The sequence below is a fragment of the Pleurodeles waltl genome, chromosome 6 (assembly GCF_031143425.1).
Source record: "Pleurodeles waltl isolate 20211129_DDA chromosome 6, aPleWal1.hap1.20221129, whole genome shotgun sequence".
NCBI lineage: Eukaryota > Metazoa > Chordata > Amphibia > Caudata > Salamandridae > Pleurodeles > Pleurodeles waltl.
In genome coordinates, this window is record NC_090445.1 from 1439645017 (window position 1) to 1439672324 (window position 27308).

The 27308-nt window shown below is 44.3% G+C and overlaps 1 protein-coding gene across 5 annotated transcripts in view; it reads left to right on the forward strand.

Moving 5' to 3' along the window:
• ADK (adenosine kinase) overlaps positions 1-27308 on the forward strand; it is a 462265-nt gene that overhangs the window by 100990 nt on the left and 333967 nt on the right. For 4 of the 5 annotated variants that reach the window (XM_069240844.1, XM_069240846.1, XM_069240847.1 and 1 more), the window contains exon 2: positions 2388-2462. In XM_069240844.1, coding sequence (XP_069096945.1) covers positions 2388-2462 — 75 coding nt within the window. Of the gene's footprint in view, positions 1-1845; positions 1964-2387; positions 2463-27308 lie in introns of those variants that run through there. The other variant, XM_069240849.1, reaches the window with a different exon arrangement.

Consider the following 27308-nt stretch of genomic DNA (forward strand, 5'->3'; position numbering starts at 1 on the left):
ACCCTCATGTTAACCTATGAGAGAGATAGGCCTTGCACAGTGAAAATTGAATTTAGGAGTATTTCACTGTTAGGACATGTTGCACACATAAGTACATGTCCCACCTTTTAACATACACTGCACCCTGCCTATGGGGCTACCTTAGGGGTGCTTTACATGTGGTAAAAGGGAAGGTTGAGGCCTGGCAAGTGGGTACACTTGCCAAGTTGAATTGGCAGTTTAAAACTGCACACACACAGACAATTCAGTGACAGGTCTGAGCCATGTTTACAGGGCTACTAATGTGGGTGTCACAACTAGTGCTGCGGGCCCACTAGAAGCATTTGAATTACAGGCCCTTCACACATCTAGTGCACTTTACTTGGGACTTACCAGTAAATCAAATATGACCATCATGGATCAACCAATCAACGGTGCAGATTTCACAGAGAGCATGTGCACTTTAGCACTGTTTAGCAGTGATAAAGTGCCCAGAGTCCTAAAGCCAAGAAAAAACGGGTCAGAAACATTAGGAGGAAAAAGGCAAAAAGTTTGGGGATGACCCTGCAAAAAGGGCCAGGTGCAACACTCTGCCTATCCTAGAGTTCTAGGTGAACCCCGTTGTGTGCACAACATGATTTCAAGTTCTATAACTGTCTGGGTACTTAAACTAGCCCCACCTGCACTTAGAATTTCATCATTGCCACATAATGGACTAAGATGCCTCGAAACCAAACACCTGAAAGCCAAACAATGGGCATCATACAGTCCAGTGGATCAAGGCGCACAGTAATGCCCTGCAGTGTACTCCTCCTAGCACTTAGTACTCCTCATATCTGTAACTAGACCTAGTTGGCAACTGTACTCGTAATCCATCAATAAATGGTACATTACTCACTTCAAGAGTTGGCAGCCACTATCAAGTGTGTCTCTACAAATATAATGAAGCATAAACATGTACAGTATTAATTGACTACTTTGACTCCAGTCAGCAAGAATCCCAGAACTGTAAGCATGCATACCAATACTACTGGACCACAGGGTGGGAGTGCACTATACAAATTCACTTCACAATAAGGTACATTGTGATCCTTCCTTGGGGAAAATTTTAAGACATCCTTTGACAAAGATGCAGAAGTGTTTTTGTTTTCTCCAACTTCGGAAAGGTGACCTGCTCTGAGCAGTGCAGCCTGACCTTGGCATCAGGAGATAGTGCTGACCCTTTGTACTTCTCTGGTCTAATTTCCAAGAGCTTTCTCTTTCCCAGTAGAATCTGAAATGAGGTGACAGGCTTGCATACTGTATTTACTGATTTTGTCTGTACAGTGGCTGCTGTACAACAGACTTTGTGGCACACGGACGCTGATTTGTAAGTTTGCTCAGCTATTTTACATAGGACAACTCCTCCTCGATCCCCCAGCCCCTCGGAGGGTGCACACTGGATTTGGGATGTGCTGAGTTTTGAGACTGCCTCAGTCCTCTTGCATTGAGAGGGCCCCCTAGACTCTAAGTTTGCGCATCTGCTTCTTCCAGGCAATAGAGGAATGCTAAATTGTTCACCTTTTTCCATTGTTTCGGTCATCCGCTTTGTAATCTCTTGAAGTTGCTGGCACAGAAGACATTTCCTTGGTGGCGAGCGTAAACTTACAAAAATGGTAGCCATGTCTAGTTGCTCTGTCCTTGCAGTGCTACTAAGCCTGTCTCTGATGTGCTCTTATGCTGCTAGTTTTAGTCCTATATTTACTTCCTATATTTCTGGGTTCATAAGCGCTTATTTTCCATTTCCTTGAGGCAGTGCTGGACTGATAAACTGAAGCTCGTTTATTCCTCTCTTGTATGTGATGAGCTTCATGCCCGGCTACAACAACCTTGAGAGGATCTTCAGGCCCTGCGCCCATGACTTTGAGGACCTTGAGCCCCGCTGCCTTGTGAGAACCTTCACATGTCTGCTCCTTGTGATAGACATTTAATAGTCTTCTGTGAGGTGATTCTCCATGACACTTTTGTATGATTTAATTTAAGTCCTAGCCAACTAGCATAATTGGAGTATAATGTGATATATTCGGAGGTTTGTAAATAGAAGCTGCAAACCGAGCATGAGAAATGTGTTGTGTGGGCAGGGAAGAGTTTGACTGTTGGGCTAAGTAATTGCCCATCTAGTTAAGTGAAGTGGGAGGTGTGTGTTTTTTTTATTTTTTTTATTATGCAGCAGCAGTTTTTGGGAGGAAGCAGGTTGCTCTCCAGTTGAAAGAGAATGCTGTATTGGGTCTTCTATCAGTTGATTTTAGAGAAAGGGTGCCACGTCTCTGTGTCGGGGTCTCTGGTTGCAGACTGCAAATTTGTAATGGATTCTCTAATTTATTTAAAACTTGAAAGATTGGTTAACACAATTTTGTTTGTCTTTACAGTGAGAATCTCCTGTTTGGCATGGGAAACCCCCTACTGGACATCTGTGCAGTGGTGGACAAGGACTTCCTGGACAAGTGAGTGCATGAGATATGTCTTGGTGGAACAGCCCCATCATTGGTATGTGGGGTAGCACAGGATGTCTGCAGTCTCCATTATAGCTGGTCACTTGTATACCACAGAATCGTAATAGTGTAGCTCTCACACATCTCATGCTGCAAACTGACTTAGCTGTAGAAAGCATAAAATTGTTTGATGAAATTGCTTGAATTAATCCGGACTACTTTGGCAATTTCTTTTGTTTTCAGTTTCATCCTGACCATTATAGATGGAGACCAACTATATGCCAATTAGCCAGTTATCACTGAACATCAGGAGCATTTTCCCTCTGTGATGGAACATGAACAGCCCACACATATTATTGCTCTCCTCAGGGAGGTGCAACATCAATCCCCATTCAATGTAGGGGTGTTGCTAAAGGCAGTTAGATAGACTGCGCCCGAATTAATAACAGTGGTTAAGATTGACTCGAGGACTTCCTTCCTGTGCTACTGATGTGTCCTCAGGCACCATTGCCCCAGTCCGTGGTGTGTTTGAGCTCAAACCTGTGGGTTTCAAGTAGCTCATTCCTCCATTAGTTCAGGTACACTGATTTTTTTTTTTTTTAAATGAACTTCATCATGCGTGGTCAAGGATCCTTGGACATCCTCCTCATGGATGGATGTATCTAAAGTATGACCATATATTTGGAGGAGGCAGTAGTAGGGGCTCAAAAAATTGTGTTTCTGGACACATCTCTGTTGCCCTTCTCTAAATGAGAGACGGGCATGCCCAGAACCTATTTTTTAACTATCTTGAGGACTACACCAGTGCATGCCCAGTTTTCATTAAAGATGCAGGAGTAGGACCTCCATATCAATACGGTGGGGATGGAGTACGAGAGAACGAGACAAGGACTGCAGAGCTATTTTTCTTACTGGAAAAGTCAAGCAAGGAATTCTGGTTCTGTTTTGCAAACAAGTCACAAAATATCCTCCTTCGAAAAGACTGCTGATCTCTAAATGCTGGTGTACAGCTTATTTGACCGATTCCAAATAATTCTTAGGATTTTTTTTTTATTCCTCTCTGTTAGAAATGGAGTTTCTGGTTGGCTATGGTATGTACCTAAGCCAGGCATAACCCACCACTATAGTCCGGGCGAGGAAGTTAAACACCCAAAATAACCCCGCTTACTCCCTTGTTAGCTTGGCACCAGTAGTCAGGCTCATCCCAGAGTTTAACGCGTTTGCACAACACACACAACACATGTGACACAATAACTACACCACAAAGGAAACTCTACAAGTTACCTAAAAAATATTCTGTATTATATAAAACATAATTATAGCAAACATGACATGCATCAATAATACCCAGCTATGCAAGCAGTTGTCAGAACATCACACAGGTTACTAGTACTCTGCGAAAGCAAGCGGTAGTCAGGTAAACATATAGGTGACTGCTATTCTGCACCATCAATAGTCAGGTCCTCATGATCACAAAAAAGGCACGTCCGGGTAAACATCTGAAATGCCAAGACATTGTCAATTCTGACCATAAAATGAAACATTCCCTTCTGGCACGACAGACACCCAAAATGCAAATGTCATTGTGAACATATCAGAGAGGCCAAGACCTAATCATGGATGCACATAAAATGAAACATTACCAGGAGAGCCCATAGAAAGGAAACCTATCCTTATCGCATATGTCATAAACAAAAAATTACTCTCCCTAACACAGGTCATATCCAAAACACACCCTCCCAATGTCTACAACATAATCACTGAAATGTGTTGCTCCAACCAGGAAATGACATTGCTCATCAGGGTAGGAAACACAGTGAAAACACTGAGTAGAAATACACATAGACCACTATACGTGGGGCTCCGACACCGCTACTATAGAATGTACAGTAATACTTTGGCCCAAAAGAATTGGCAGAGTCGGTGCCTCCGATGTCCTGTCCGCCCTGCCCAAGGTTCTAGCAGTCCAGTGCACCTACGCAACTTTAAGTGGTGAAATCTCCCCCAAAAGAAAAGAAAGTACAGACTGTGTCCCAATCATTTTTATATGAAGAGCACGGTGCTGCTGCGCTCTTTCTACAGGAGGGGCGGTAGACCGGAAACCCCCTCTACACAGGAGCTCTCGTGCTCCTAATATGCAGGATGCATTAATGCTGGGTGGGGTTTCCTACCCGCAGGACCTCCGTTGAGGTCTCCTTGTCCCGCACTACAAGGGAAAGAACCACCAAAGTCCCCTTCGTCTCCCTTGGATTCTCACAGGGGAGGGTAAATATAGGGGGCGAGGACACACACTCACCAGTCTCCTGGTGGTGGTAGGACTCAAAAGGGGGTGGCCTGTGCTTCTGGTGCACGCAGGGAGACCTCTCCTCCAGGGTGTGCGTCTAGAGCCCCCCATGGCTTCTGGCCCGCTCCACTTAGTTTCTTGGAGCTGCTGCCTTCAAAGCAGCAGCGCGTTAGCTCCGATCCACAGCAGGTTTGCTCCTTTCTCCAGGGCTCTCGGCCCGCTGTGCTCCGTTTCCTGGGTGGAGTATTTGTTTGCCCGTGCCCCCTTGGGCACTAGAGGTGGGCACACCTGTCTCACACTCAGTGAGAGGTTGCCGCCAACTCCTCTCTGCTTCTCTGGTCCTCAGGAAAGGGAAAAGGGGCACAACCACTATGCCCACAGGGTGCTCCCTGTGACCGAAGCAGCCTGTAGGGGGGCGTGCCTCTCACACACTGTTATTGGGTCAGGTGCAGCGCTCCTCATGCGCTGATCACCAGTTACAAGACAAATTAGGTGCTCTCCACATGCTAAGGCTGAGGAGCGGATGGGGAGAAAGAGACAGCGCTCCCACCCGCTGGCTTCAGAGAAGCCAGCGGAGGACACAAAGGCAGGCAGCAGCGGACGGGGAGACTAGCACCCTACAGGCAAGTAGGGGCAGTTCCGACCAACAGTCCAACAATGCCAGTCCTGTCCAAGCCCAGGTGGCAGCTGATCAACAGGGCAACAAGCCAAAAAAGCAATCCTCATGAGTCCTTTGCGCTACCCAGCAGACACCAGGCAGTAGGGCAACAAACAGAAGAGCTGTCCAGATGAGTACTTTGTGTAGTTAAGTCGTCCCTCTGACAGAGATTCAGTCCCAGTTCAAAAGTGCTCTCCAATGTGGGGGACACCCCCCTCCCCCTGTACTTATACTCATTTTGCACAACTTCCACAAAGGTGGAGAGTGGGGTTCCAAACAGTTCTAACCAGCTCCAGGAGTGTCCCCCTTTTATCTCCAGCACTGGCTCTAGACATCAGTAGGGTGTAAATGAGCCCTTTGTGTAGTGCCAGGGCACAGCCTTTACAGATGCATGTGTGCCCCTGCCTCTACCTGTCCCAGCCCAGGAAGACCATACAATATGCAGATGCACTCTTGCGACACCTTCACTCTCCCTGCGATCAGGTTGTCCAAGACGTATGCACAAAGCCCAGCTGTCACTCTGCCCCAGATGTGGATTGGAGTCAAGCTGCAAAACACCAGTCATTAGCACAAAGAAATGCACACTTTCTAAAAGTGGCATTTCTACATAGGTAATAAAAAATCCACCTACACCAGTAAGCCGCGTTTCTCACTACCATTCCAACTATAGACATATGCCAGGGTATTTCCAAAGCAGTCCTTTGAGAGGAGCAGCACTCACAGAAACTAAATGGGCTGTTTGTCACTACTAGAACATGAAGTACATAAAGACGTGTCCTACCTTTTACATACATAGCATCCTGCCCAAAGGGCTAACTAGGGCTAACCTTAGGGGTGACATATGTGTTGCAAAAAGGGAGTTTAGGCCTTGTCAAGTAGTTTGACTAGCCAATCAGTGTGGCAGAAAACTGCACACGCAGGCCCTTCAGTGGCAGGCCTGTGATAGGTTTGAAAGGCTACTTCTGTGGGTAGCGAAGCTAGTAGCATTTAATTTACAGGCCATGGATATATCTTATACCACCTTACAGGGGACTTACAGGTAAATTAAATAAGCCAAACAAGTGTTAACCAATTATAACACGTTGTAGGGGAGATAGCGCATGCACTTTACCACTGCTAATTATTGCTAGAGTCCTAAACCCAACAACAAGAGGGTCCGAAAAATAGGAGGAGAAAGGCAAAAAGTTTGGGGATAACCTTCATTTGCAACGCACTCTAATTACTTTACCCATATCCCAAACATTCTTTTAAATTATGCTGCAGTATCTGGCTCCTGATAGATTGATTACAAGAATAAAATGGACGTTTCATGCATGGCTCTGTAGTGGTGCATTGTCCACGGACATGAAGTACTGCAACAACAACAAAAAAAACGGGGTAGGGTGTTGTCATGAGCCGCCTGGGATGCTGAGGACTGAAGAGTAAAAGGTTATTTGCTGAGGAGACTCCTTTCTCTTCTTTTTGAGAATTTCCAAAGAAAATCATCCCTGAAAGGAAAACCGGGTTGTAAAGTATTTTACCATCTGAGTGAACTGTTGAACCTCTACAAATTACTGCTTCTCGGCTTCAATCCCGGGTGCCCCACGGGCGGCGCGCATTTATCCTGCTGTTTTGACAATGGAATTCAGCCTTTGAACTTTGTCGTTAGCTGCTGTGAAGCTCAGGGGCGCTGGAAGGTCGGGCCCATTGGAGAGCTGGCCTTTGATTGGTCTGCGTGGGAGGAAGGCCTCTCCTGCAATTTATGTGTTTGGATTGTGAGAGTTGCGGGAGGCAGGAGAGTTTATTTTGGAGTGGCCAAGACTGCTTCCCAGGTGTGCCTGAAGTGAATGAGGGCTCGTGTGGGATTGATGTCTATATACGAATGCAGATGTGCGCGCGCTTATATACAGACACCCCAGGCGTGGGCCTCCTGGTTGGAAGTGTTTGCATTTATACCTAGATGTTGCTTCACTTTTTATTTGTGGTTCAGGCTTGTGGGCCAAAGCTTCTTGCGGTCATGTGACCATATTGCATTTGTTTAACGTTTGGTAATCACTGTAGTTTGTTAAAGTGAAGTCTTTACTTTTCTTTCTTTTTTTTTTTAACTCTGCATTGGGTTGCTGGACCATATGTATGCATGTTAAAGAAGCATTTGTCACAGGTTCGGCCGTGTGTTTTCGGTATTTATTGCGACTCCCTTCTGTGCTTAACCAGTGCAGTTATTTCTAAAGTGTATTTTTATGGCACTGACTCGCGGATGGCTGCTTGGTTGAGTTACTTCTGCTCTTCGAACTGCAGGAAATCAAATGCAAGCCCTAACGTGACAAAATCGGAACTCTACCTAAAAAAGACTTTAACTATTGGTTTACCCACTGTGATTGGTAGCGATTCTATACGTAAACGGCTTACTGGTGGCACATGAGCCAGTTGCAGAGCTCCTAAAGTCCTCTTAAGAAAGCATTGACGAACCAAAAAGGTCTGTCTTGAATGTCACCCTTTGGTGTTGCCAACGCGTTTTGGGTATCGTGTACCAGAGATCGCAGTTTTGTGAGCTTATCAAAAACTTAAAAGGTGGTCACTGTCTCGCGGGTGGCTTTATTGGCACTCTTATTTGCTTATTTTTCTTTTTTATGCTGATGCTAGACGGATGTTGAGTGGTGGATGAGCTTCTACCAGTAAGTATAATTTCACTAAAATGAAAAGGTCTTTGCTAATGCCAGAACTTTAAAATTATCCTTCTAGTTTTAGAAACGGAGGTATCCCAGACTACTTAATTTAAATTGGCGAGTCCTTGATTATAGGACTCTAGAACTCTTGCTGTCTGGGCATTGACTTCTCTCATTTTGCCAACACTGTCCGCCCCCACACCAAGGTACACAACAGGAAGTGAGATAGACATCCACTTCATCAGAGGTGCTTGGTTAATTTTCAGTCTCCTTTGCTGACTTGCAGAAATGTCTGTACTCAAGACCTGAATTAGAGCACGCCTAGATACGGGAGTCCTTGTTGTTAACCCAGGCTGATGACTGTAGAGAGACTGGGTTTGAGTCAGACATTTATGTGCACATGTACAGCATGTCTAATTTAAGTGCTCGGAGGAAAGCTATATGCCATTTTACGTTGCAGCTCCCTGGATTTTTTTGGGGAATTGTAGGGTGCACCTGCTGCCTTTTGAAACCAGCTGGCTTTCCATAGAACTTCCCCTCTGCCTTGTAACACGCCGTTTGTGTACCACATGTTCCTAAATTAAATAATCTGTTAGCGCTTTGGTGACGAACATGCTTGTGCTTGTAGGTCTGCCTACGTAGCAATGCTTTGCAGGAAGGATGGCCCTTGGACAGCCCGGTTTCATTCAGTGGAATTTTCATTTTGATTTCACTTACAAACATCTTCTGAAGTCCCTTTTTCTCCCTCCCCACCTTCCTGGGCAGGTGTCAGTCAAGCTGTCATGTGACCTCAAATTCCTAATTCTTTTTGACCTAAAGCTAGTGTCTCCGGCATTCCAGGGTGATGTCTCCGAATAGTACAGTGGTCTTACCATTCAGATGCTGTCGCTTTCCGTTTGGAAGACCAACGAATGGGTAAAAGAACAGTTTGTCAGCATCTAGATGTATCTTGGGGTCCTTAGTCTATCGAAACAGGCCAAGGATTAGCAATCTAACAATACTTCAGAGAGTTTAACTCCTGGCATGAGCTGGGAAGACACAGTTTGAGGACTCCGAGGTTAGTACCTAGGTGATGGGAGAAGAGCAGGGCCAACAGCAGTTATCCGTTATTATTGAGATTGAACACACTAGACCTCATGTGGAAGATCATAATGGGGTGCCAGAAAGGTTACAGTTATAGACCGAGTAAAAGAACAATAAAGAGTTCTGTAGAAGGACCCATGGACTATGGAGCAGGCAGAAACAATCATGTTTGGCATAATTACAAGTGTAAAAAATGCTATTCGTTTTATTTTTCCAAATTGCACTACTCACAAGCTATCGTGGCCCCATATATAGAAAATCATAAGTAGCACCAGTCGTTTATGCTAAGGGCTTGATCTGAAATTAACTTTTGTCTAAAGTATTTTCTAAACCTCATATTGATAGCTGACATTTCACCCCCAATGTAGGAATCACACGGTCATCATGAGGACGAAAGCATAATTCACAGACAAATGAAACAACTAAAATCAGAAACCGATAGTCTAAGGGAGCGTGACAACATGATCGCTGACACAGTGTCCCAAACTAATAAAATAAAAAAAATAAAAAAAGAGTACGAAGCATGTAACTTATCCTTAGTAAAATATATTCTAGCAAAAAGATAGGACCCAATATGAGAATCATGACACAGGAATTAAGAAATCGATCTATGCTTTCTGTTTTAAAAAAAAAATAAAGGCTTACCAAAAGAATGAGTTATGCTCAGTGGATATAATTTATGCGGCAATATGTAATTGTGTTCAGTTTCTGGAAAACTTGTTAATAGTCATAGCAAACGCTTACTGACTCGGGCAAGTAAAAGTCATAACATCTGCTCATAAACAAGACGAGAAGATTATAGTGAACTTACTCGTGGCTTACTGGAAATGTTTTGTCATACACCAAAGTATCTAAAACAGTACGCTGTTAAGCTATACAGGGAGTGCAGAATTATTAGGCAAATGAGTATTTTGACCACATCATCCTCTTTATGCATGTTGTCTTACTCCAAGCTGTATAGGCTCGAAAGCCTACTACCAATTAAGCATATTAGGTGATGTGCATCTCTGTAATGAGAAGGGGTGTGGTCTAATGACATCAACACCCTATATCATGTGTGCATAATTATTAGGCAACTTCCTTTACTTTGGCAAAATGGGTCAAAAGAAGGACTTGACAGGCTCAGAAAAGTAAAAAATAGTGAGATATCTTGCAGAGGGATGCAGCACTCTTAAAATTGCAAAGCTTCTGAAGCGTGATCATCGAACAATCAAGCGTTTCATTCAAAATAGTTAACAGGGTCGCAAGAAGCGTGTGGAAAAACCAAGGCGCAAAATAACTGCCCATGAACTGAGAAAAGTCAAGCGTGCAGCTGCAACGATGCCACTTGCCACCAGTTTGGCCATATTTCAGAGCTGCAACATCACTGGAGTGCCCAAAAGCACAAGGTGTGCAATACTCAGAGACATGGCCAAGGTAAGAAAGGCTGAAAGACGACCACCACTGAACAAGACACACAAGCTGAAACGTCAAGACTGGGCCAAGAAATATCTCAAGACTGATTTTTCTAAGGTTTTATGGACTGATGAAATGAGAGTGAGTCTTGATGGGCCAGATGGATGGGCCCGTGGCTGGATTGGTAAAGGGCAGAGAGTTCCAGTCCGACTCAGACGCCAGCAAGGTGGAGGTGGACTACTGGTTTGGGCTGGTATCATCAAAGATGAGCTTGTGGGGCCTTTTCGGGTTGAGGATGGAGTCAAGCTCAACTCCCAGTCCTACTGCCAGTTCCTGGAAGACACCTTCTTCAAGCAGTGGTACAGGAAGAAGTCTGCATCCTTCAAGAAAAACATGATTTTCATGCAGGACAATGCTCCATCACACGCGTCCAAGTACTCCACAGCGTGGCTGGCAAGAAAGGGTATAAAAGAAGGAAATCTAATGACATGGCCTCCTTGTTCACCTGATCTGAACCCCATTGAGAACCTGTGGTCCATCATCAAATGTGAGATTTACAAGGAGGGAAAACAGTACACCTCTCTGAACAGTGTCTGGGAGGCTGTGGTTGCTGCTGCACGCAATGTTGATGGTGAACAGATCAAAACACTGACAGAATCCATGGATGGCAGGCTTTTGAGTGTCCTTGCAAAGAAAGGTGGCTATATTGGTCACTGATTTGTTTTTGTTTTGTTTTTGAATGTCAGAAATGTATATTTGTGAATGTTGAGATGTTATATCGGTTTCACTGGTAATGATAAATAATTGAAATGGGTATATATTTTTTTTTGTTAAGTTGCCTAATAATTATGCACAGTGATAGTCACCTGCACACACAGATATCCCCCTAACATAGCTAAAACTAAAAACAAACTAAAAACTACTTCCAAAAATATTCAGTTTTGATATTAATGAGTTTTTTGGGTTCATTGAGAACATGGTTGTTGTTCAATAATAAAATGAATCCTCAAAAATACAACTTGCCTAATAATTCTGCACTCCCTGTACAAGTTCTCCATCCATTGAGGCCCTGGAGAATATGTTAATAAATAAGCAACACAAGCCTTATTGACTGTGATAAGTAAAATTTACAGAAAGCGCTTGCAAATAAGATCAGGACTTTAAAGAAAACTTCTCGTGACACACTAAAATTGTGCCATTCAACAAGGGATACAGAGCATCACTCTGAAGGGCTACGCCCACTTGCCTGTCAGTCAGGTGAGAAGGTGGCATTGAGCTTTACCCATCGACAATCAGAAACACAACAAGAAGATACAGCCTTTAAAAAGGCTGCAGTGTACAGAGGAATGGGAGGCTAAACGCTTCACTGGTGGACACATTTTGTAAATAAAAACGTAAGGGACTGTGTAATGAAATATAATTTGGAGCTTATTTCAAGAACAACATATGATAAGTCAATCATGAATGAAAAAGCATGGAGGTACAAGAGTTCAGTTTGTGCCTGGTGTAGTAACAGGCTATGGGTTGTTTCTCCAGTTTTCATCACTACATAAAATCCCTCTGGCCATAGTGTTCTCCAAGAAAGTGGTTTCCAGGGCAAACTAGTCTAACTTATCAAATTCTTTTGATCAAGAGCCGTTAGATCTGAAGTTGCAGCCAGATTTGCTTCATTCTTATTGATTGCAGGACTGAGTAACATGCCCAGATTCTTCCTCAGTTCTTACTCTTTCATTGATATCTTGACTGCTATGCTGAAGGCCATGAAAACCATCGTGATACCCCCACCAGTACTCTCGGTACTGTCAGTGCAACTTCCAAATCGCCAAGATATTCCTTTCTTGGTTTGCCAGTGCTTGAATATGTAAAAAATATGTTTGATTTCCTCAATTGACTTTGAACTTTAGCAGTACCAAAATGGTACAATGCTGAGAAAATACTGGAGTGCCATCTAAATTGCAACCGCCTGGACCGTAATTTTCTGATAAGCCAGTGAAAGCTTTTCAGTTAATGTCGGCAGGGTTTTACATTTGTTTCTCAAGGTAATGCCAAAGTGCTAAAGAAGACTGAGCAACTTTTTTAACAAATAATGTCCCATGTGTACAGGCTAAGCTACTGTAAAACATTCACTTTCTCTTTGGACTGTCTTTCTGTTTGGATTGTTTCATGAATATCGGTTATCAACTGGCTCCTAAATGTGTTCCTTGTAGACCCAGGGCCAATTCCGCCATGGAAAAGGCAGCAGTTATTGCCTGGTTGACAATCATTCTGTTACCCAAGTGTATGAAACATGGACCCTTTCAAACAGTGGCGTAGCGTGGGGGGTGCAGGGGGGCCCGGCCGCACCGGGCGCAACATCTGGGTGGGGGGGGGGGGGGGGGGGGGCGCGCTCGCGAGTGCTAAAATCCACGGGTTAGGGGGCGCAAATTACTTGCCTTGCCCCGTGTGCTGACAACCCACGCTACCCCACTGCTTTCAAATCAGTCCATAGTTTAATGAGGCATTGTTGTATTGACTCTTATGCTAGAGCTGACTCTAACGTAGGTCACAGCACCATTAACCCAAGCATTTGCAATGCAGTAGGTCTTGCATTTTCTAGAGTTAGAGCTATTGAAATTGTAAATTCATATGTGGACTTTCCTTGCCGCCTAAATTGGTCAACCCTGCCTCATAATGTAATCTTTTCCTGCCATATAATTCCAGTGGCACAGCATTAAACTAAAGAAATTCTATTTGCCTTCTTTCTCCTTTTTAAAACATATCCAATTATCATATAAGCCTTTATCAGAAATAAAGTTGTGGCATTGGAGTGTAATGCTCAAAACACCATAACAAAAAGATCATTTGGGACGATTGGAGAATGAAAGGAAGGAGAGAGCCTAGAGTATAGATGGAGAGGACAAGTGACATAGTAACGGTGTCATGAGCCCTGGAGTAAGAAAGGAAAATGGTTTACTGGAATTTCGGTTGGAAAATAGAGCAGTAATTACAGTTGAGCAAGGTCCGTCGGTCTCTGGGCTCTGATGGCACTGCACCTGTTGCTCTATTGATAATTAGGCCTCGAGAGAAAGCAGATGGGGCAGAAAAAGAGAAGCGAAAGGAAGACAGCACACAAAAGGGAGAAAGAGAAGAGGTCGCAAAGAAATGAAAGAAGGGAAAGTAAGAACTGGAAAATTAAAACACAATTAAGAGAAGAAATGAAGCAAGTGTGAGAGACAAAAGAAACAAGCATGTACAATGCAACGGGTCTCGCATTTCGTAGAGTTAGAGCTATTATTGTTGTAAACTCATAACCAGACTTTTCTTGCCACATTAAATGGAAGGAAAAAAACAAGTGCGGTCGTGCTGCGAAATAAAGAGAAAAAGTCGTCCAGAATCTATGCTGAAAACACGGAGCCTCGTTTGTTTCCAGTAGTTGGTTGGTGCGCTCGAGGAGGGCTAAACACCAGAAAAGGCATGACATATGCATGCCTTTCACTAGTGAAATCAAGCGTATTTTAAAAGTAATGCCCACGAACCAATGTAAGGGACTGATGTTAAATGGGTGTGATTAGAATCCCAAAGAGAGATTACAACAGGGGACAGAGCACTTTGCAATCGCCCCTAAAGAGGGAAGGAAGCTTGCAAATGAAAGATACAGAGGGGAAAATAATGGAAGAAGTGTGAAAAGAAAGAGAAAAATAAATGAACTTTAGAGAAAAAATAGAAATGGTGAGAGAAACCAGCAGCGAAAGAACCGGGGCATGGATGTATAAACGCATTTCCCTCAGAACGGGAAAACCACTTTGACGTGAATTGAAGGATAAAGATAAGAAAAACACCAGAGGGAAGAAAGATATTTAAAAAAAAAAAAAAAAAAAAAGTGAAAGGGTGCATACCAAGTCAAAGGAAAGAGCAAATAAAAAAAGCCAAAGATGAAGGGAAGAGAAAAAAATTGTGAAAGAATGAACCCCTGATGAAGAAAGAAGAGGAACGAAACAAGGAAATAAATGACCAAGTGTTTTTGCGAGTTTGAAAGAGGAGGTAGGAAGAAGGAAATGAAAAATAAAAAAAAATGGGTGGGTGGGTGAGAGTAGTAGAAATAAACAGTTAAAAGGAAGCGCAAAACTGTTAACGTGAGGATTTTAGAAGCTGTAAAGTGGGGAAGAAAGAAAACACAGTAAAGGAAAGAATGGAGTGAGATGGGTGAAACAGACCCTCCCAAATAAAGATGGCAACTAAGAATAGATTTGATTGGCTCCCTCAAGTCTTCAAACAGAAGTCTGAGGTTAGAACAGCAGGGGGCACTGCAGAACAGCAGGAGGTGCATTAGCACAGTTGTATGTGAACCCCCAATTCAGCTATATGGGGGCGCTTTAGATCAGGATTGGGGTATAGACAGATGTGTCACTGCCCAGTTCTGGAATCACAGAAAGGCAGCAGTTGAGGAATAAGAAATCGAGCTCCGTGTAATTCCTCGTATTGGAATAATGGTGCGCTGCAGGTTAGGGTTGAGGTGCACTGACAGTTGTATGTGGGCTGCAGTACTGGAATTTTATCAGACACACCGGGTCAGAAGTGAGGCACATATGGAGCTATGTGTGGAATCTAGTATTGGAGTGCCAGTGTTACAGAGTGTTAGCTTGGAGGTGCCTTGGTGAAGCTGCAAGTGGGGCCCAGCATGGGAGTGGCTTTGCCTCTGAACCACAGAAGCATGTGTGTTGTGTGTGAGCCTTACTACTGAGAAGAAACGTGCACTGAATGTTAGAATTGATGGATTCTGTCGGAGGTATGGTGGTTCCCATCAACATTGGCGTTGAATGTTGAGGTGCACTGGCTGAGCTGTGTTCTGCTCTTTTGGGTCCAGTATTGGCTTGGCAGTGGGACTGAATATTAGAATTGAGCTGTTGTAACGGAACTTTATATGTGCAGGGTCCCAGTATAGGAAAGGGGGAGACCTCGCCGGGGTAGAACTGAGATGCACTGATGGAGCTCCGCCCAAGGTCCCAGTACTGGAACAGCAGTGTGTACTGACTGTAAGAACTGAGGTGCTCTGGGTGCCTGTGTCTGAGGTTCTGGCACAGGCATGGCAGAGGGGCTTGGAGTGTATGAACTGAAGTACACTGACGGAGCTGCGCTTGAGGACCTAGTACTGGAACAGCAGAGTGTACTGACTGTAAGGACTGAGGTGCTATGGCTGACAGCATATTTCGGGTTCTAGTAAGGCTGATGTGCTTGGAGTGTGTGAACTGAGGTGCACTGATGGAGCTGCTCTGTGGTCCCAGTATTGGAACAGCAGTGAGTACTGACTGCAAGAACAGATGCTCTGGCTGACAGCGTGTGTGGGGTTCTGGCACAGGCACAGGCACAGCTGAGGGCTTGGAGTGTGTGAATTGAGGTGCACCGATGGAGGTGCGAGTGGGATCCCAGTATGGAGCAGAAGTGGTCACTGTCTCTAAGGACTGTGGAGCCCAGGTAGAGCTGGGTGAATGGGCTATAGGAATTATAAGTGATCCTTCGCTCTGGGGACCATAGGCAGGCACACTTGGTAAAGAAAATCCACGCCATGGAAAGGTGGGAGCCGGGCAGCTGAGAGGATGCAAAGAACCCACAAAGAGCGGATGTGACCAATACCTAATTTATAGTCTTGTTTACAGCTAAGCTCAGAGCAAGAATGCCCTGCAAAACAAAAAGGGAAGCTTCTCTGGACAGGAGCAGGAAACAAAGTAAAAGGAAAAAAAAAAGTCCCCTACAGACTAGATAAACAGGACAAAGCGTAATTATACAGTAGTTCGTCCCACCTCCCCCACACAAGGAGAGACAGAGGCATGACTGACCACTAGCAAACCATGATTTTTCAGTGACACTGAAACTAACAAATGAAATAGCTGAAAGCCCACAGAAGAAGTATACTTAAAAGTATACAAGAGGTTGTACATGTACGCTCAACCTGAACAGTTTCTGTTGACTCCCTTTTTAAAAGGTCCGTTATTTGGTTAAGCTTTTTGTCTTTTATTCCTTGTGCCAGAGAGATGAAGAAAAAGAGGAATTTGCTTGCTCTTATATTGTAACATTTATGATTCTCAAAGAAGATACTTTGATGAAGAAGTGGTTATTTGTGTTTCTGAACCAGCACTGCATGCATCTTCTTTGATATCATTAATGACCCTCCCATCTCCTTCCCTGTTTTTAGTTTTTTTTCTTTTTTTTCTTTCTCTCTGCCGCAAGGGATGAATGACATGTCTCTGTCATTGCAACACATGTAACTGCCGGTCAGCTGCTTCTCAGCAATTGGACTTCCTCATATTCTTAAAGAGACAGTCTGCTTTTGAGTTGCTGTAATATTATATCTGGTACCCAACCTTTTTGACTCTAGATAACCCCCTCTCAATCGCTACTGGAAGCTGGGGGACAACAACAAGCAATTTGTATGATTTAAATTTCAAACACCAAAACAGTAATTCACAAAAAATACATAAACAAGTACACACCAAACAAGGACTCTAATTACTAGGGATATAATTATTTTATGTTGAAAAAATATGCAAAAATCAAAGTGTTAACGGAAAGGTTGGTACTGCATCTCGGCATCTAACTTTTCAATGTTTGATTATATTTTGGAAATTTGAGTCCTCAGATCATATTCTACATTTCCCAAGGGATTTCGATATTTATTTTTTAGGCAGATAAGATGTGAGAAAGCTTTTGCAAATCAATATGTTGTTGGGAAATGTGAGAAAAGGCGTCTTTTTAACATGGTTAGCCCCACACTTTTTGCCTGATGTATGATGTAGTCTAGAAATTGTAGTGTTCAGTTCCCCTGCTAACCAGGTTCCCTTGGCCAGCGCTCTTTCCCTAAAACTGTTGTGATGCTTTGGCACAATTGGATACACCTTTAGCTACCGCTATAAGTCCCCAGTAAAAGGTACTTAGTTACCCAGGGCATGGGGTACTAAAGGTAGGCCCCTAGGACAGAAGCACTGATTGTGCCACCCTCTAGGGCCTTGCATTCAGATGCCCGAGCACCGCCATTGCAGGCTGGGTGTCCTGGTGCAAGCTTAGAACACAAACTCAACATGGCACACTGTCTGCGTACCCTGTCCACCGTACACTGCATACACTATTGATAAGATATCGCTCTGGCAGGCCTTCCAGCCCTAAATCCGGGTGCACCATATCATATGTGAGGGCATAGCTGCATAAGCAATAAGCCCCCACTGTGTTCTTGCTAAACCTGGGACTCCGTGAGTGAACAGAGCAGCCATTTTAACTCATGTGCTGGACACTGGTCATAAGAGTTCCCCAGCTACATAATGGCCACTCCGAACCCTAGGTTGTTTGTTATCAAATAACTCAGAATGAGATATCCAAACTGGTACCAATATTGGATGTATCCCTAAATGTGCCCAAGGGTAACCATAGAGGTGCCCCCTGCAAAAGCCAACTACCCTGATATGGTTGCTGACTTGTTCTATCCAGCCTGCCACACCTGAGGCACCCAATCTACAAATTTTGGGGGAGAGATCCGTCTCTCTGGTTTGTGGAACAAAGCCGTTCCTGGGTGGAGGTGCCTACATCCTCTCCGCCAGGAATGTGCACTGCCCTAGCGGCGAGCTTTAAAGGGCTAATCGCCTTTGAAACTTGACCCACAGACCTGCTGCTACAACAGATGTTAACCCCCATGCAAACCCCCACTTTTGGCGGGGGCATCAGTGGGAAACTCAAACAAAGGGTAGGAGGAGTGGCCCCCTAAGGTGTTGCCTGCAAGGTGGTCATTCCATTTTCCTCCATCTTAATAATAGAAGTCTGGGGAACAATCATAATTTTATAACTTGCACTTGTATTTTGCATGCAGATTTTTGATGGCAGCTCATAGTTCACTGTGCTAGAATATGATTGTAACTTAGGGACTGCACAGTAAAAATAAATCTTTGTAACAAAACCAGTAACCCACTGTGCTATGCACATTAAATACTGTTCTTTGAATTCATGATGCACGTTCTTTGCAGCAGTCATAGTGACCATCTGAGCTACCTTAGATGAGTCCAAACTGGCACTAGACAAAACTCCCATTTCTCTCCAGCAGGTACATAAATCACTAGCGTTACCTTGACACTTTTAATGTTGCCCAAAAACTGCTGCATACACAAGGAACTTTGCAGTGCTTTTAAAACTGCTGCACAAATGAAGTAACAAATATAAAAACACTCTCAGCTGGTGAAGTGCCTTTCTGTCGGCCCAGGCCCCAAGTTACTTGTGGACCCCCTGGAAATGTCACAGACCCTTGGGGGTCCACGGACCACAGGTTGGGAACCAATACCCTATTTTTTTCCTCATTTGTCACACCTTTGTCAGAATTTTAAGTTACAGGTGTTGCAGGCTTTGGAACTGTTATTTGTTTTAACAGTCTTCAGAAAATATGGCTTTGATGTGCTTTAGAGGGAAATTGTCTTCATTAGGCATGTTGGGCTCTTCACCTTCTCTTACATATGGCTGGTGAAACGTAGTCAGGGACTTGCATGCTGTGGTCAATTATTCTGATGTTTGACTTCAGAGAAGATCCCTGTAATGCTCAACCAGGACTTAAAAGTAAGTGACAATTTTCTTCATATTCATATCTGTTAAAAATACCCAAAGTACATTAGCTGCACAATGTATAATCAACAGTATATATACACAGGGCACTGCTGTTTGGCCTAAACACAGCTTCTTGGGTCCTACCTTCCTGGTGCCAACATTTTTAGGTTGAGCACTCAAACGCTCTGGCCTGTTGTAATCTATATGTGGGGTTGTAACCATGCTCACTGCAACCCCTATCACTATCACATGTTCATGGGTTTGCCTTTAAAAAAAATCCTTCGTTACCATTGGTAAATGCTTTGTTTGTCCCTCCTTGGCATGGATAATTGCACTTTTGCTGATACATTTGACTGCGGGTGAACTTCTTTTTCCTTCTGTGTGTCTCATTAACGCTCCTGGTGGTCGTGGCACTTTGAATTGGCTTGCTTATGGTAACTGTTTTACTTTTCATTTTCAATTTATGTGGTAAGAAAAGTCCAGTTAGGAATTTACAACGCTAATAGCTCTAACTCGAGCAAACACGAGTCCCATTGCATAGCAAATGCTTGTTTGTGGATGCAAATGATCCACTGCTACCACTGTGTGTTCTCTGATCACAGCTTCATCAAGAGACTTAGCAAAGTCTATCCAGACTCCCAGAACTCTGTGTGGTGTTAATTTCTGTGAGCAATCACAAATGCTTGGTGACATCCTCCGGGGATTCTGTTCGTTAGTGGGCATTCTACATTTAGGACTCTGAAATATCGTAACCTCCCCTTCTCCAGAGCTTGCGTGTGTTGCAGTCACAGACACACTACTTAACAAGCTTTGGTGCAGGGACTAAAAGTGTCTTGAATTTGTGCAAATTCCCTCATGCTATGATCCGCAAAGTTATTTCTGGCATGAAACTGTACCCTATGGATGAACAGCTAGCCCAAGACTGTAATACTCCTCACATGTCAGTTCTGAGAGGCTGGGTTCTTGTTCCTTACCTCCAGGTATGGAGCCCTATGATTGTAAATTCACAGTAGTTGTAAGTTTGCAGGGGTTCCTTTCAGAGGATGTCAGTTCTTTTGGGGCAGACATTTGTCTAGTCACATAAATATTATAGAAATAAAGGCAGCTTTTGATTCCAAAAGCCTTCATCCCACAGGTAAGATCCACAAATGAATGACTTTACAGACTGCTTCTTAGCCCTCTTCTTCATTTTAAAACAAGAGGGGCATACATTCTTGCTGTTATGCCTTCATATAGTTGTGCAGTGAGAGTATTCTCGTGAGAGAGAGCATCGTGCAAGGTCAAGAATCCAATGGAGACAATCTGAGTAAGTGCCTCAGTTTGGCTCATTAGTGGGGAAATTCTCCAGGAAGTCATCAAGTCAGTCGTGCGTGAGAATGTAAAGCTTCAGCACCTTTTGATAGTCGTCAAAACTGCATTTGCTAGCAATATGCCACCTTGGTGAGAAGTCCAAGCTCCCAGGGCGACAGTTTCATGATGTAGTGGTCAGGAAGTTTCCGTTATGCCTTTCTTCTGATCCCCTCCAACCCTTGATGAGATGAATCCTGAAAGGTAATTTTGGTGGCTGTTTAGGCTGCCTAAGACTGGTTCTTTAGAATTCCTGCAGCTTCTTTAGAGGTCTTGAAGCTGTTTTACCCTCCAGAAGAGAGGCTTCATGTCTGTGTATCAGGGGAGACTCCTGCATTACTTCCTGCCATCACTAAATTTAAATGCTTGTTATATAAAGATCTAGCCTTCACCCCCCATGACTTCTAATTGAAGACCCTGAAGATACTAGTGATTCCCAGGACATCTTCCCCCAGAGCACAGTCCAATTCCAAGTGGCTGGAGGCATTCTAGTGGACCTAGCCAGATATCTGCCACTTACATTGTTGGGCAATGCTTCCTAATTTACCAGGCATTAAATATTCAGTTGACACCTTTAAGACTAGCAGCATTTATTGGGGTGTTCTGAAATTGGCTGGCGGGAGCATCTTTCATAAACGAGATCCTCGAGCGTCTTCAGATGGGCCTGATAAGTTCTGTCTCGTAAGGTGCTCTCATTGTAAGCTGTACTGCTGGCCAGATTAGACTTATGTTCATGTTCATATGGATCATACCTAGCAGCTCCCAGAGCTAAACGGTGTATGATTTCTTATCCTAGTTCTCCTGTAGTCTGAGTACTGACTTACACCCATTGATTGCAAACGGGAAAGCGATTTCAGCAGGGTAAAGTTATTGAGCATCCTTTAGTCCTAGACTGCTGGCTCTCTCCCCTTAACCAGACACTTCAGTCAAATCTCTCCCCAATTGATCAGCAAGAAGGGAATTGGCCAGGGTGCTCACCCGTATGTGGGAGAAGGTTGTGTGCTGTGACTAATGTATTTGCAAACATAGGAAGGGGCATAATAGCTTTAAGGGCAGCTTCTGTTCCTGATAGTGGGCAGCTTTGTGTCCATGGGAAGAGATTGAAAAGAGACTCATAAGTAGTAGGAATCACCATAGAGGTAACTGCTTACTGAGACAGGTGGTTGGGGGACTAATGGTACTATGATCAGTTGCAGTACATCTGAAACACTTTGCATAAGTTCAACTGCACAAGATGCATAAGGTGGTATTTTGGATAAGTTTCCTGTGATCCATTCATGGGATTGTGCGTGTTGCACGGCGAACCAAGGAGATAATTTTTACCCCGGTACCCAGTCCTCTAGGAATTCATTGGGTTGAGTACACCTTCCACGTCCCCCTTAAAGCCAATGAGGTGTAGGTTCTTTTGCCTCTGCATCAGCATCTTCCGCATGTTGTTGGACTTCATGTGTACGAGTGAGCAGATGTTTCACTTTGGTTTTGAGGTCGGCTACCTTATCCTCCTTTGTAAAGATTCACCCCTCTCCCTCTGTTATGCGACTTGTAGCATTTTTCAGTCCTGACGGAGAAGAGCCACATCTACCCGTACCTCTCCGATTTTTATCTCACCCGCTGATTGCGAGTGGTGAATTGCTTGCAGTATTTTATCCGTCTCTCCTTTGGTAGAAGCAGGAGCTTCGATGACAGTCGCCCTTTTGATTTCCAGTTGATGTAGTAAATCAGTCAATACGTATTGGGAGGAGTGGGATTTCACTGGTTTGTCCTTACCAGTCTTGCCTTTCGTCTGTCCTGTAACTGCGCGCTTGTGCCCAACCTGCTTGCTCCTTCTAGCAGCAGCACGAGCAGTTGGGTTGCACCGCATACTGTTTTCTGCTAGCACCCAGCGAAGTCTGCGCAGACGATAAGCTTTAGTTTTAAATGGTGACCACTCGGGGCTACGGAGGTGAGGGCAGGGAAGGATGACCCTACAGGGCCTCAGATGGCTTGGGATTCCTCACCTCTCCCCAGCGTAGGAGCAACTGCTTAAAGCCCAGCAAGTGCACCGTGTGAAGATCGTGCAGGAAATCTAGATTTGGCCTCCAGCACCATTTTGCATAAGTCCAGCTAGCGGGCAGTGTTAATGAGGTTGGCCCGGGTCTGGCACGGTATTACAGCTGTTTCGCGTGTGGGCCCCCTGTGGGGGCGGTATGGCAGAAATCCGCCTGCATATGCAGTTGTGGGGTGATATTTAGTAGTACTCAGTGGCCTACATCACCGGTGTCTTGCGTCGCTGTTAATCGCAGTAGGCTGTGGCCGGGACCTTTTCAGGTGGGTCTGATGAAAAAGCAACGGCAGGTCATTCCACTTAATAGTGTATGTCTGCGGCTGCTGACATTGGAGGTGATTGCCTGCTTTGTCGCCCTCTCCTTGTGCTCCTCACTCTTCACTGCCGCAGCTTCAGGCCCAATGTAAGATAGGGAGCTAACTGCCTTCCTCATCCAGATGCTCCGCCACCTATCATGAAGGAGGGGTCAGCATCTGGTCAGCATCCAGCGAGGGAGCGTCTCCCGCTAGGCTCCCAAGCCCCCACCCTGCCCCTCACCTTCTGGATTGGTGTGGGAGGTCCACTGGGGTCTTCGTTTCAGGCCCACGCTGGCAAAAATTCAGGGCCCAGGCTTAGCGCACACCCTGTGTTGCTACAGACCGCCTGGCAAGGAAGGACGCCACCGGGTAGGCCCAAAGAATCCCCGGCTCAAGCGGTGCAGTGGCCCAATTTCAGTTAGGGGCACCCTGTCGTCCCGGAGCAGGCACGACACCACCCGTTGGAGAAATGGCTCGGCACTCAGCAGTGGGGCTGCTCTGGGTTCCATCAGTCTGGTCCTCAATGGCCCTGCAAGTCCGTTATCTTGCGCAGCTGCCCGACTTTCTTCCTCCGTGCTCCTCAGATGTCGCAGTGTTGCTGAGCAGCCCCATCTGCTTTAGCACTGTTGACGTTATCACTAGCGTATTTGACTATTGGCAGCTGGTTCCTGACGTGGATGGCGGTGGATGATGGAGGGGTCCGGAGCACTCTGTGTTCGATTCCCGGGTCTCCATACTAGCATGTCAATTACAAGGCATTTCTCAAATAGTCGTCTTTTTTACATGCTGTCTTAGATTTGGAAGGAAAAAATGTAGAGAAAGACAAGGGGTATTAACACTTGTTTTGCTATTATGTGTTCCCGCAAGTCTCCTGTTAAAAATGGTACCTCACTTGCGTGGGTAGGCCTAATGCCTGCGACAGGAAACGAAACATGGACACATCACATTTTTACATTGACAACTGACCTGTTTTTTGGAAGGTGCTTTGTTGTGGACTTTGGTCTCTAGCTCAGCCAGCACCTAGGAAAACCTACCAAACATGTGCGTCTGTGAAAACAAGACACTTAGGGGAACCCAGGATGGGGTAACTTGTGGTGCTCTCACCAGGTTCTGTTACCCAGAATCCATAGCAAACGTCTAAATTTGGCCCAAAAAAAAACGGTTTTTCCTCACATTTCGGTGCTGCAAAATTCTGGAATCTGAGGGGAGCCACAAACTTCCTTCTACCCAGCGTTCCCCCAGTCTCCTGATAAAAATGGTACCTCACTTGTGTTGGTAGGACTATTGCCCGCAACAGGAAATGCCCCAAAACACTACATTGACACATCAAAATTATCAAATAAAAAAACTACTACTTCTTGCGGGGGAGGCATCTGCGTTTATGGTCCTGGGCTCAGCAGCCATCTAGGGAAACCTACCAAACCCAGACATTTCTGAAAACTAGATACTCGAGGGAGTCCAGGGAGGTGTGACTTGTGTGGATCACCCTGTGGTTTTTTGCCCAGAATACTCAGCAAACCTCAAATTTTAAAAAAAAAAAAGTAATTTTTTTTCTACATTTCTGTGTGGAATCACCGCACCAGCACAAATTTCCTACCACCCATCGCCTCCCCCCCCCCCCCCCCCCAAAAAAGTCTCCCAATTAAAATACTTCACTTGTGTAGGTGGGCCAAGTGCCTGTGACAGGGTAGAGCCAAAAACATGTCGAATTTGAGGGGGGGGGCCAAAGCGGGTTCAAAAGGGCAGTTTGAAATAAGATGTTTTATAGGCTGATAAGTGGGGCAGAATGTTTATCGGTGTGTGTATATATATATATATATATATATATATATATATATATATCTATCAATGCTGGGTGCTGGGAATATTGTGGATTCCTGCAGATTCCAGAAGGTTCCATCACAAAAATGTGGGGAAAATATGTGATTTAAAGCAAAGTTGGAGTTTTGCAGGGCATTGTGGGTAGGAAAATGGTGCTGGTGCATGTGAAACACACCACCGTGGACTCACCCAGATGTTTAGTTTTCAGATGTATCTAGGTCTCGTAGATTTTTCTACATGGCAGCGTCTTAAAGTCCAAAAAGAGCAGCCCTCACCCTTCCAAGTGGGACGATTTTGAGAGTTAGACAAGCTCTCATTGCCCAAATGTAAACCCAAAATAATCAAATGTCCTCTTGCCTGCCATTGGGTGAGATCTTTTAGTGTGCAGGGGAAAGCTGAAAGACTGATACCCCCTTCAGTTGGGGTGGGGGCCTACCCATGCCCATACTGGTTGATATCCACCACCCGACTATTTTTTTTTTTTGTCCTCAATTATTTGGGGTGGGGGTATGGCCATATCCCCACCCACCGTTTAAAAAAATATATATATATATATATATATATAATATATTTCCTGGTCTCTGGTGGGCTTTCGGGGCAGATTGGCCTAATTAAAATTTGCCAATCTGCCTCCAAGGGGGGCATAAGCAGCTAAAACAAATTTGCCCCCAGGGCAGTGACCCTTGCCTAAGGGGTTGCACCCCTTTAGGGAAATTGTCATTCAAAAAAATCCCTGGTGTCTAGTGGTTTCTGCCCTCCTTGGGGGCAGATTGGCCTAAAACAAATTTGCCCCCAACCCCACTTCTGTGGAGGGACCCTTGCCTAAGGGGCCACTCCCCGCATTAAAAAATATATATATCCCTGGTGTCTAGTGGGCATATAGTATTTGCCAGAGATTTGTCTTTGTAACCGCAAAGGTGGCACAGTCTTAATGGACTGAATGACATTTCTTGAACCAGCGACTTTCTAATTGAGCAATTATTGTATATAGAAGGTGAAACCTCAGATACTTAAGAATGCACCCTGACTTTAAAGATGCAGGTAATTATCACCGAAATATATCTAGATGTGTCTGCAGTCAAATCTCTGTAGATAGGTCAGATCTGTCTGTCGTGAATTAATCTTCAAACTTTTCCCTTCAAGATGTTTCCAGGTCAGCATTCTTGAGAGCTGCAGCAGGGAGGATAAGTTATTCAGGCTTGTAACATTAGTGACAGCCGCAAAGCTCAGGCTTAAAGAACAGTTGTCTGATAATTGCAGCTCATATATGAAGTATTTAAGCAGATCCTCCCTGGCATTAATGCAGTCACAGAGGTAATTTAAAACTGTGCCTGGTTGTCTCAATAGTAGAGAAGTTAAGGTACGAGCCAAATGAGTTTTGCAGCAGGGAGTTGATGAGCGAAGACCATGTAATACGTTAACATTGTTAATATAGCATTTATCCAGCTTGGCAACAGTGTTATCATGAAAGATAATGGAAGCATGCTTGCTGTTGAGTGCTGTGACTGATAGAAAGATAGCCTGACTACTGTATTTTTTTCTGTGACTGAGTGCTTAGGTGTCCTTTTATCCACTTGTTAGTTAGGTAGTTTCCCCAGGAAAAGCTTTTATCAGTTGTAACTCCCAGATTATAGGAAACTACTTCTTCTAACAGTTTATCAAGCATCAGTCTTAGAGAGCTTCTTCTACTACCAAAATACATGACTTCAGTCTTGTAACAGTTGACCTGTAAGTCATTCAGTTCATTAAACTTGCAAAGCCTCGTCAGTTGTAATTTAAGTGCTCTTGAGGGTAACAAAAAAAGAACAATATTTTCTGCATAAGCAAGATAGCTGATAGCCTAAAAGCGTAGCTTGGGTGCAAAGCCATGGGGGTCATCCAAGAATATGGATAGATCAGGGATATACAAAGAAAATAACAGGTGTGCTAAAACTCCCCCCTGTTTTAAGTAAATTAATATGTAAAAGTCTTTATTTATTACTACAATACGTTCCAGCCACTCCTCACCGGAGCAAGGTACCTTCTTTCTACACTCAAAAGATGCATGTTCTAGACCTTGGCCGTCTTCTTTTGTTTGACACGTCTGTATTCCACATACCACCCTCTAAACAACTGCAATACACATCTCGCCATTTAACTGAAAGTTAAAATTGAGGAAATATCTTCTATCTCTAAAAGCACATCATATAATTGTTACAGCTTATACATAAAGAAAATATGTGAAATGGGTGGACTATTACATATGTGTACACTACGACCTTAAAAAAAATATGTATATTTCAACATGAGTCAAAATATTATAGACACAGAGGGTGCAGTGAGCCACCAAGTCTTTAGAGACATGGGGCCATATGTACCAACGCATTTTCCCCATAGACACAGAATGGGTAAAACATTGTGGTCAGTGTTTCAGCCCTTTCTCTCTGTTGCTTCTTTCACTCATTCCATCTTTGTCTACTCCTTTTGGCATCTTGTTTTTCACAGAACTTTTGTTCCCTGCCACAGTGGCAACCACCACCACCACTCTACTCACTATCCATATCCAACTGATCTGTGTCTTCACTGCATTGATAAACCGCATAATGGCCCTCATCGGCCTTGTGTATGTTGACCGTGTTTCGTGATCTACAGGAGCTCCTGCTTTAACCAAATCTCCATCTTTTACATTTTGAATTACGCTGCATGACTTTCTTCTCTCTCCCTCATGTACATTGTCTGGATGCATCCACAAT